At 35.1% G+C, this 12077-nt stretch overlaps 1 protein-coding gene across 1 annotated transcript; it reads left to right on the top strand.

The window, feature by feature from the left end:
- The first annotated feature begins 835 nt into the window (after positions 1-835).
- On the top strand, positions 836-3879 carry LOC128553947 (gastrula zinc finger protein XlCGF44.2-like). Its single transcript, XM_053535147.1, has 2 exons — positions 836-912; positions 1795-3879. Exons 1-2 carry the CDS (start codon positions 862-864, stop codon positions 2527-2529), a joined length of 786 nt encoding a protein of 261 aa, XP_053391122.1. The 5' UTR covers positions 836-861; the 3' UTR covers positions 2530-3879.
- Positions 3880-12077: the final 8198 nt, after the last annotated feature.

Genomic DNA, 12077 nt, shown 5'->3' with positions numbered 1-12077 from the left:
TCCACTGTTAATAACTTATTGCTGAAAAAGAAGGGCTTAGATCTTGGAATGAAAGCTATAGGCCAGTCTCAAATCTATCATTTCTATCTAAAATACTGGAGAAAGCACCATTGTATCAAATTATTGATCATTTGGAAAACAACATCCTTCTTCCACCATATCAAAGCGCTTATCGCAAAAAGCATGGAGTTGAAACAGCATAATAAAGATGCATGGAGACTTGTAAGATGCCATTGACAATAAACAAGTCACCCTTGTTGTCTTAATAGACCTAAGTGCAGCTTTTGACACAGTGGACATTCCAATTGTACTTAGAATTTTACAGAATGATTTTGGACTAAGGGACCTTTGAGTTCGATTGAATAATATAGTCAGAGAACAATGCAGGTTGTAGTGAATCATAAATTTTCCAGAGTAGGCAATCTTCAGTTTCGGGTTCCTCAGGGTCCTGCGCTGGTCCAGTTATTTTTACAATGTATATTGCTGCACTAAACAAGGTAGTGCGTAATTAAACCTGTTGAATTGTATGGATATGCAGATGATCACAAACTTGCTATAAGGTTCTGTGCTGGAGATGTTGACAGTGAGAGCTCCACATTAAATAATCTAAATGAGTTTCTTCAGGATGTTATAATCTGGATGAAAAATCATAAATTGAAAATGAACAGTTCTAAAACAGAAGTTAAAGTCTATGGAACCAAAAATCAACTTTGAAAGCTAAATATCTCATCTGTTGAGGTTGGTGGAGTTCTGGTAAAATGTGTTGATCATGTAAGAGATTTGGGTGTTCTGATTGAAAATGACTTAAACTTTGATCGTCACATTAGAAACACACCCTGGTACCGGCGCTCCCAAGTACAGATGGCACTCACACATACAGCGCTCGATAAGCGATTTTGGAGGAGCGGTGGTGTAAGTATTTCTTATTGTATCTCCGGTAATTCAAAACTTTTTTTAAAATGAAAGATATCTGCGCCCTGATGAATAATTGATAACTATGTTCTGTGAGTGTCACATCATTTCATCTTGAAATAAAGAAAATACGGCGAGTTAAACGTGAACGTTTGACTTAAAAATGTCAAATGTCCAAAAAACACGTAAAATACTCAGTAAATACTCCAAAAGTATTCATTTTTGATACAGTGTCGTTTAGTCATGTCTTCCTACAATAACCAGTTCAAATTCCAAGCCTTAATTTGTTATATTTAAAGAATGACTCGTTTTTAAAGATGGTAAGGGGTTTCAAAACGGCACTCACATAGCACAGGTGTGTATTTTTTTGACGCTCAACAAGTACAGCTAGAGAAAAGTCTTCAGAAATGCGGAGAAATCGTCAGTAATTTGGTTTTAGTATATTTAGGAGGCCAAATTACTCAAAGAAAATCTAAATAATTATTATGTGTCTCAATTGCCTATTATTTAAACAATTTTCTACCAAAACTGGAACGATACAGAGAAGATTAGCATGTAAAATTGCAACGATTTTGTTCAGTCGTCAATGTATAACTTTTTAAAACACAACAAGACTTGATGTGTCAACTAAAATATGTCAACCTGAGTAATTGCCCTTGGGTGTATCTGACTATAGAATATTTTTGTTTAAAGAAGAGTCTGTTACATGTAGCAGGATGTGATTAAAACTATTATATTTTTTTATAAAAATGAATACTACCGGTAACAGAAATGCGAAACTCTGAGTATGTTTGTACATGTAGAATATATTAAAGCGATTTTTGTTTTATTCCTATGTTTACAAGTGTTCCGATACAGTGATCATTTCTTTTATCATTTCAGACTACGGACATAATGAGCGAAACAGAGCCTCTTGATGAATCCTTTGTTGACTGTAGTTTACTCGACGGATCTCTCCTAGATGTGTCTACAGAAGAAACGGTAACTACAGTAACTGATGTAACAGAACAGCACTTAACCGTCAATCACCACCAGTGTCAAATATGTGAAAAGGTTTATAAACGTAAAGCCAGTCTTACCAGACATATGAAGATTCACAAAGAACATGTATTTTTTTGCTCTAAATGTACCGCGTTCTTTGACAATGAAACAGCCTTGGCTACACATAGAAGTCAAAAGCATGCTGGCAATTATTTATGTGTCCAGTGCGGTAAATGCTATTCGTCCAAACAGGTTATGGAACGCCACGCAGCAACACATGACGATTCGTCAAAGGCTAATCAATGCCCTATTTGTGACAAAACACTTTCCGACAAAATAAGACTTAAGGCACATATGAATATGCATGAAGGAATAAAGCCATTCTCTTGTCCGACCTGCAACCGGAAGTATAGGTGCAAGTACGAGAAAAATAGACACCAGCTCGTATGCAGTGGACAAAGAAAGTTAACATGTTCTATCTGCGATGCACACTTTTCAGTCTTGAGGGCATTAAATGACCACATGAAAGCACAACATGAACTTAGGCGATATACCTGTAAATTTGGCTGTGGAAGAAGTTATGCATACATGTCGTCACTCCGCAAACATGTCAATAAATGTAAGGGGAAAATGTAAACGTTTCTTTCTTTTTTAATTAGAACTGCACAGTAATTGTAACAGACAGGTTTAATATCTAATCATAAACTGTTCTGTTTCAAATGTTTCATGTTAAGCATATTGTTCCGCTGAAATTAAGATTTGGTTTGGTAATGATATTTGACATGTTAAATTAAAGGTCAAGTTTGAGACTTGGTGACTAGTTTGTGAATAGTAGGTCAATAGTGTAGAAAGAATTTTTTTTTTTTTGATATCCGACAAAAGTTTTGATATAAAAAATTCGATTTTTCTGATTATCAAAAACTGATTTACCAAGAAATCAATTTCTAACTTCAGAATATAAAAAGCCTAATTTAATATCAAGAAGTCATTTCCTGTTATTCTGGATATCAAGAATTCGATTTCTTGATATAAAAAATCTTGAGAAGCTTTTTATTTTCGGATGTCAGAAAATTATTTCTTGATATCTAATAATCTATATTTTGATATCAAGAATTCGGTTTCCTTATACCAGGAAATCTAGTTTTGATATCAGAAAATCTAATTCTAGATACTATCAAGATTGTTTTTATGATATCAATAAATATGTATTGATTTCAAGAAATATGAGGCGCCGTTTTACTATTAATACCCCATTTCTTTGAGATCAGAAAGTCATTTTTTGATATCGAAAATCGATTTCTTGATATCTTATAATATTTCTTGACATCATAAAATATTTTATTGACATCAATAGGCATAAGAAAATCGAACTCTTGATATCCAAAACTGAAATCTGATTATCAAGGAATCATTTTCTGATATCAGAAAAGAAAAAACATTTCTTGATATAAAAATAATCCATTTTCTGATATCAAGACTTCATTTTCTGATATCAAAACTTGCATTTTCTGGTATTAAGAAATTGATTTTTTCCGAATTTTTTTCTTTAGAAAATAGGCAATAAATAATAAAACTGCGTCCCATAAAGTTGTACTCCATGTGCGGCTGATTATGTTCGTAGATTTTTAAGAGAAAAACAGCAATTTTATTTATGTTCATTCCTTTTTATTTTCTATAGAAATAGGCGATGATTTATAATGTTTTATATTTAGTTCTCAAACATATTACTTCGTCGATTGTGTAAGAAACACAGAGTTAGAATTCGACTGTTAGCTTTTGTAAAATTATACAATAGTAAAATAATGTACATTGTATGTGCAACATTTCAAAAGCAATCATATTACCAGCAAACTTCAGCTTCATCTAGACTGTACAAGGAGTTCAAAGCCAGACTTAAACAATAAATTTCACAATACATATATAAACAATGAAAAGGAGCAGAAAGTGCAGACAATTCTTATATTCTAACATGGTTAAATTTTAGATAGGCACATTGAAAGTTTAAATGATTGTTTCAGATATATGTGGATACATATTTTACATATTTTTGTTATGTGATTTGTGCAATGATTGACTGTGATTTATGCATTTATGTTAATTAGTAGTTAATTTGGACAGTGAATAATTCTTTCAAGTTCTACGCATACTTGTATATTTTAACCGTCGCACTATCTATTCAACACATAAAACTACCGATAATTTGCAGGTTAGACTTTTTAATTTGGAATTCCTCACTGTCCAGTTTTCATGCGATACTCAGGTAATCATCAAATGATAAGAAAATAAATGTGATAATTGTATACAAATGAATAATAAACATTTACGTTTTACTGTACAGTTATGTCTTTTAATTATCTCAAAAGTTCAAAATGTATGTTATTTCTGATAACTTGTCATTTCCTATAAGGAACACATTATATGTCCGATAGGCCTTTTCGTACATGAGCCAATATCTTTGATTCATCTGATGCGTGATACTGCCTTACGCGCCTCTGTCGTTTAGACGGACACTCTGGACCGCTTATGGTCCCGCTTTTTCTCTTGCTTTTTACACGAACTCGGTCACAGGAGTCGAAAAAGTTATCCCTGTCAAATGTAAGAATATAACAATAAAATGTAAGACATGGGGAAAATATCGATTATGTAATTGACATGCAAAGATTTTTTTTTATAAACTTACATTCTTTATACAACAAGTATATCAAATATGCATGGCTATTCCAGTATCAAATTAGGAAATAGATTTTACTTTTGAGTGATATACCGGTTAATATATCACGCTCTGAAGTTCAGATGCGTAGTAATCTAATCACGAAGACCGAAGGCCCGAGTGATTAATTACAACGTATCTGAACGACAAAGAATGATATATTCACCTGTACATCTCGAAGAAATAAAATCTATTTCCATTCTAACACGATCATTTAAACTAAATTATAAAAGTGTGCAGACTTATTTGATACGCAATACTAATCGAACGCCATTAACTGCCGTTGACGCCATAACACGCGCAAATTACGTCATTTGTACGTCAGCGTGATCTAACGTAGGATTTAGCACCCGAAATATTTCTTTGTCTATATGGGCAATATACGGATCGTGTTAGAATGTGCATTGAGTCTCTAAGAAAATAAGTGAATATAATAAGATAGCGCAATGACCATTTATTATTATTTTTTATTTAATAATATATTTTTTGAGGCAACGTGATGTAGGGATATAGAGTCGAATTCGGAGGTCGCGGGTTCGAATCCCGTCCCCGGAATTTGACCATGATATTCACAATATCTTCTTTCGGTGCGATTACTGGTAGAATTCCAGGAAGCAGTTGTCGAGAGAATTTAATATAAGTTGTCAGACTTTTACTGTACAATGGATGTGAAATATATAAGCTTAAACTAAGTGACCATTTTTACAACCTCAGCAATTTTCTTCTTCAGTACCTGATAAATATGCAGTCTTCGGCAATACTTATATTGGACACGTCACCAAGGGTATTGTTGCTGCTGCTGCTGCTATAATCTGGTTCGGGGTACACAGTTGAAGTTGCAGTTGCCATATGGAATCCCCTGCAAATATTTCAAATTATTTTATATTAGCATCAGACCGTCTAAGAAAGTAAGAAATAAAGAATCGGAAACCATATTTTAATTTGCGTTAAATCACAGTAAAGACATGTTTAATGACATGTTGATACAGTTCCTATTAATGATTTCTATACTATTAAGATCCAATAAGTATTTCAACGATTTGTATTACTAGCACATATTTACTACGTGCAGGTTAACATATTGTTTCAGTCAAATTGACGTCAGCAGGCCTAAATGTATTCTATAAAATATCGTTCTTATTATCTGATTAACGCTTGTTTAAAACAAACAATGCATATGATATAATATCTATGATCTAATACTGGTTAATTGGCGGCAGGCCTATACAAGGGTTCATACCTTTTGAGACGTGGTGGAAGTAGAAAGTAACCGCAACACGTACGTATAGCTTAACAGCTCCACTGCACTATCTTTAACCAAACTTATGAAAAATAATTTACAACATATAACTAACCTTTCTGGATTTAGTCGAATATTATCTAAATATGCAGCCTTTGCAATCATCATCGGTATGTCATCTGGTTTCGGTGTTCCTAGACCTGAAGGATCCAAGTCACGCAGTGTACTAAAAAACTGTTCAACTTCCTGAGTGCCAAGAGCTCTTGCGTTGTATCCGTTTCCTGTAGGAAGATATCTATATATTTGTAGTTTCCGTTCTAAATGGACCAAGAGAGCTTCAAATGTTATGACGGGAATACCAGCAATGTATTGAGTTTTGTATGGAAAGGAACTGAAAGTGAGATTTGACTTGTCTAATAGATACTGTCTAAGCTCAAACCTCCTTTTGCAACGATCCACCGCGGATAATCCTGTATTATCTTCTGCTTCATACCACTGCCTAATGACGTGTACGAATTTTGCCTCGTTAACATAGTTGTTTTCAAGCATAAATGTTTCAACGTCCTCTCCAAAAACGCGTTTGGCGAAAGCAACACTTTGTTTATCAATACATTCGTCAACTATTCCAATATTTAGGTTTGTTTCCTTACTAGTAGCAGCATCAATCCATGCCTTTTTTCGAAAACCTGTTATCCCTGTCGTGCATATTTTTGTTCTTAAGCATGTCAGTATATGTGAACAGTCTGTATAATGGAACCGGACTTTTTCATTTCCGTCCTTATGAGGCTTTGAAAACCAGTTCACTTCCGTTGCCTCATCGAACTGGCTTGTTTTTATAAATTGTAATGGGGCATCAGTCCGCCATTGGGTTACCTCATTTTCCCATTTATCTTCGCACATAACAGATATTAAAGTATCTTTTGAAAATGTCTTAATTTTATCAAAAGCAATTTTTTTTTAAACTTTGGTGTGACCGAGGTTTCTTTTTAGGATATGAAGTAGTACTTTCAGTGCTGTCATTAAAGACATATTTTCTTATTGTATCAGAAAGCTTCTGTTTTGTCCATGACTTCTTAACATCAATTTCTACGTTACATTTGTCTTTGAGAGTATTGACAAATAATAACAACTCATTCTTTGTCATTTCCTTACACAGCTTATCCGAATTTCTTAATATTTCTGCTAATGTTCCTGAAGTCATGTCCTTCCATTTCTTTCTTGATGAATTTTCAGTCCGTAAATTACTTAACAACAAATCACTTATTTTGTCAACATCTGTTAATACATTGACTGTGTTTTGTTCTTCATGACGTATTTCTGAAAATGTGTCTTGTAACGGATCTGAAATTGTACTTTGTTCATTTTCGGGCTCGAGTGTATTTTCAGAGGCCATTTCCATTAACGATGCCTTTTCTGCAACGTATTGTTGATCTTCCGGTACAGTCAACAATTCGTTTCCATGGATATCGTCAGATATTATGCCATTGTTAGTGTATAAAATTGAATACGCATTCTCTATACCCCAATGAGTATATTCATGTTCACCAAATTCTTGTACTTGAACTTCATCATAATTGCCATCAAGCATAGCGGTAAATTGTTGATAGACTCCAACTGGTTCCGTGTTTTGGAAGTAGTCTGTATGTGTTTCATTGCTGTACTCAACACTGGTAACATTAGGTAGGCCTTCTCCTTCTAAGTGATTATCATGTATAGGTGAAAGTGTTAAATCTGTTTCATACTGAAGAGTTTGGTAATGTTCTTTGATCAAACATTCATTTTCAACAGACGATGCCGGTTCTATTACAGGTTCGTTTGTTTCACCAACATTGATATTATTCTTGTTCTTATCACTTTCATCGTCCTGTTGTCTGGGGCTTATAGATTCAGTACACAGCTCTTGTTCGGTTTTTGTCTCTTCTTCGGCTACAGAATATCTTCTTGGATTATTAAATATCCGTAAACTTCTGTCTCTAACATGACCGCAAACAACTACAGATGCACCTTTCTTTTCCATTCTGATTTCATTTAGATTTTTAACAACATACCTATGCTTCAGCTCGGAAAGTATTACATTCTTTGGCTTTGACTTCTCGCCTGCCCAGACGTCTTTCTGCAATTGGTAAATAGTCAGAGGCTTACTATTCTGGTCTCGTACACCAAATTTGTGCCACTGACCATCACTAGAGGTAGCCAAGATATTCAGTCCATTGTCTTCGCAAACGCGTACAACATGCCATACCATTTCACCAAAACTTTCATTTGCCATACTGGGCCCTTTCAGTGCATATGCTACTGGGTGAGCGTTTGTTATTTCTACGTGGTACTTCCTATCAAGATCATTTGCCATGAAAACTAAAATTTCAGACGCGGTAGTACGGAATAAATTGTATGTACTTTGTTGCCAGTTCTGTATTTGGTGATAACAGGATAGAACATCTTCTCTCTTCACATTTGACTCACCATGACAAACAGCAATTTCTTTATGGATTATATACGGGCTATTGTTTGCTGAAGTGTCCCCTTTTAAATCATCTTCAGGAACGTTAATCGCTTCACAGGACGGAACCTCTGCCAATAACTACACATGGCTTGACTGGAAATCTTCTATCACATTTCTGAGATCCTTGATTTCATCAGGAAAACGTGTTGGTCGTTTCATTGATTTTCCACCGTATGTTTTACAGAGAATACTCCAAATGGTTTCCCATATGTCATTACTAAATTCAACTTTGAAAACTGTGGTTGACTGTTGAGACCAGCATGTAAAGAGGAGTTCTGAGCATGAATATGCCTTCATCTCACAAAGAAGTTGTGGCATGTAATATGATGGTATTTTATAGAATACATCAGTAGTGAATTTATTATGTGTCTTACATTTATTTTCAAACATCAAAGTAGGTTCAGCATCTGTAGCCTCTCTTAAACTTCCATCTGGACTTACAACTAGGAAGTAAGGTTTATTTTCATATGCAACTGGTGAACACCCTTCTTCGAAGTAATTAGGTGTTGGGTAGTATGCTGGTAGAAATCTACCTACAAGAGTCGCAATACCATCGACTTCATGTTTTGTTCCATACTGCATATTTTTCATTTGTTGTTCAGATGGAATGTCGCGTTCTTTTCCATTAATTACACGATCATAATGCGACTGCTGATCTTTAAGTTTTCCTAACCCTGTAGCAGCATTACAAGTGCTCCCTGTTACTAAAGCTTTATTCCGTACTTCGTGCCATTGTTCTGTACGTTGTTTTATATATTTAGTATCACTGGTATCGTTGTTTGAATTAAGTTGGTGGTAATTATTTTGTCGACAAAGATCAACCGACCCCGAATCAGAAAATGTACTGCTCTTTCTGTTCATTGCAGCCATGAAATACAGTAATCTCGCAATCAGTCTGAGTGCATCATCTGTGGCTTTTTCAATATCATATTTGTTTACTTCATGCTGCTTATGACAGGTGCGTATTTGGAATTTCTCCAATTATTTTCTCCCTCTCGCCAAGTTGTATAAACTTTTCAATTCCTTGATTCAGTTTAACCATTTGCTCTCTTAGGTCCTTTATTCTTCCGCTTATCATGGAAACTGTTTTCTTCATTTCTACAATAACTAGTGTGTATTCCGTTTGAGGCATGTATTCATTATCCATGCTATCAATTTCACAGTATACATTGGCAGTGTGTTCATGCTCTTCGTTAAATCTTTTTTGTCGATCTTTTAAGGTCGGCGGTGACTCAAAGCCCCAGCAATCAATGTCTCCCATATCTTTACCTTTCCCTCTGGCAATTTTTTTCCCGTCTATTCCTAATTTCATTGGTATCGATCCTATATGTTTAGCCAAGCCCTTAATAGTGTCTAAAAGAACTCCTGGATATATTGGCTCAATGGAATCTTTTGATATGAGTTTCCTTGAAGGAACCGCAAAGTTTATCTCTGAATCTAGTGTAGAACAATAACCAGTATCATGCATTCCACTTATTACTTGACCAGAGTTCCGAGGGCCGCTCATAAATCTTAAAAATTTCCCATGAAACAATCTGTATCCAACTCTCCAGAAATCAATGGTTTTTTCGTGTACATACCTCATTTGCGAAGAACTAGAGCGGGAAAACCATTCAACAACGTCAAGAAATAACAAGTAGCAAATATTCTGCATAGGAAACTTCTCTTCGGCCACAAGGTTACACCATTTTTTATATAATTCTAGCTGGCCATGTTCTTTTAAACTTTCTATCACAGCAGGTATCGCATTGTTTATTTCATTTATATCATTACTGTCGTCAAAAACTTCAGTGTTTATCATTTCACAATCTGGAATATCGTTTGTGAGTGGTTGGGTGATTTCAGCGGCATTCGTTTTGTCTATATTTTTTTCTAAGTCTTGATTTTCACGACACATTTCATTCTCATGTTCAAATTCATTGTTTTCATCAACAGACCTGCATTTGGTTTCAATTTTGTTCTTACTCACGCGCAGTCGATTATCATCTGTTACCAATAAAGCATGAGTGGCTGGTCTGACATTCTCTAATGATTTTGTTCTGTATCCTGTCTTACCGGTACAGCAGTCCAGTTCTATTTGCTTATATTTCACAGTTTCATGTTCATGTTTGTCCGATAAGTGCTCAATAATACTATTATAAGTATCTACTTTTTCCTCGCAGTAATAGCACGAGTAGGGTAACATCTGTCTGCAAAGTAAAAAAGAACATTACCTAGCTGCTTCCGTAATTTCTAAAATTGGCCAAAGCCTATATTGTTTCACTTACATTGCGAAAATGTCACTCAGCTCTAAGGCAACTACAACGGAAAAAAGTTATGAATCGGACTGGTTAGTTATATGTGTGGTAGAGATAACACCATCAAAAATAGTCTGATGTTGGATTAAACAGTAGTTAACAGAACTAGTCATTACGTCTCATGTCTACTCTTAAATCGGAATGACTCACATCAATTCCTGAGAGAGCCAAGCAAGAACTCACTAATTGATAAATTCATTGAATTAATAAGATATTAAAATATGAGCGTCTTTTGAACCTAACAGACATTTTAACAAAATTCTATGGTGGCTGATATATGCCATTCCGTCTTTCCGCCAATTTTGGGCGCCGATTTATAACGTAAATATCGACTTTTCGCTCAGCGCCCCCGCTAATTATCATGTTTTCAATCTGCGCCCCTGCCCTTTCTTATTCCTAGTATTTTCTCTATGGAGAATCGCAGACCAAAGTTTAGATTTAATAAGTAAATCGTCGGTGGAAAACTGGCTGATCAGCGGGCGCCGAGCAAGAAGTTGAAGTTTGAAAGGCATAATGGTGGGATCGCCGAACGAAACGACGATGATTAGCCTTCTTAATTATTGGCACAGCCCTTTTACATATTGAATCTTGCTCAACGCCCCCCCCCCCCCCCCCCCCCCGCTAATAATCGTGTTTTCGCTCCGCGTCGGCACATGTTAGCGCATTTTTGCTCGCTAACCACTCAGCGTTTAATTTTTTTAATTCTCCGTGTTTTCGCTCGACGGGGTCGAATTGACGAAATGGTATAAATCAGCCACCGTAAAAATCTTCTATTTGTCTGTTATAAGTGTTTACTGAATCTGAATCTTATATCTAATAAAACAAGTAAAATATTATTCGTAAGAAGTTCAACATTTATTATACATTCAGTGTAGACGTATGGTAAGTTAAAATTAAAATTAAAAAAAGAACAGAAAACTTGTCAGTCCGTTATAAATGAGTAATCAAACACTTATTCCACACCCCCACTAAAAAAAATAGCGCACGCAAAAACTTGCTAAAGTGAAAACATTTTATGCTAAATCAAGGAATTTTAACTGCTTATACTGTTCAGGTATTTATCAGATATTTAAATCCAGCTACAGAAAGTTAGATGTTGCTTAATTTTACAAAATGATTGGCATTTATGCAGTGTGGTGAACTTTAATCTGTTTCTTGCCAGACCGCCCCGTAGTCTTGTTGTTAAGATTTCAGTATCGACCTGGCTCTATATACTAGTATATATTTCGTACGGATGTTCATAGCATTATACTGGTACTCAAAAACGTTGAGATTGAACTGAAATATTGTTTATTAACGGCGTTTAACCAAACGCACAAACGCATACGCACGCACAAACGCAAGCAAGCACACACATATCTTCTTGCAAACCTTACCGTCCACTGATCTTTCTGAGTCCTATGAATGTTTTGAAGCACGTTTTTCATTTTTCAA

This window comes from Mercenaria mercenaria, unplaced genomic scaffold (genome assembly GCF_021730395.1).
Source record: "Mercenaria mercenaria strain notata unplaced genomic scaffold, MADL_Memer_1 contig_4535, whole genome shotgun sequence".
NCBI lineage: Eukaryota > Metazoa > Mollusca > Bivalvia > Venerida > Veneridae > Mercenaria > Mercenaria mercenaria.
Note: the sequence above shows the minus strand (reverse complement) of the source record. Positions and strands in the feature narration are given on the sequence as shown.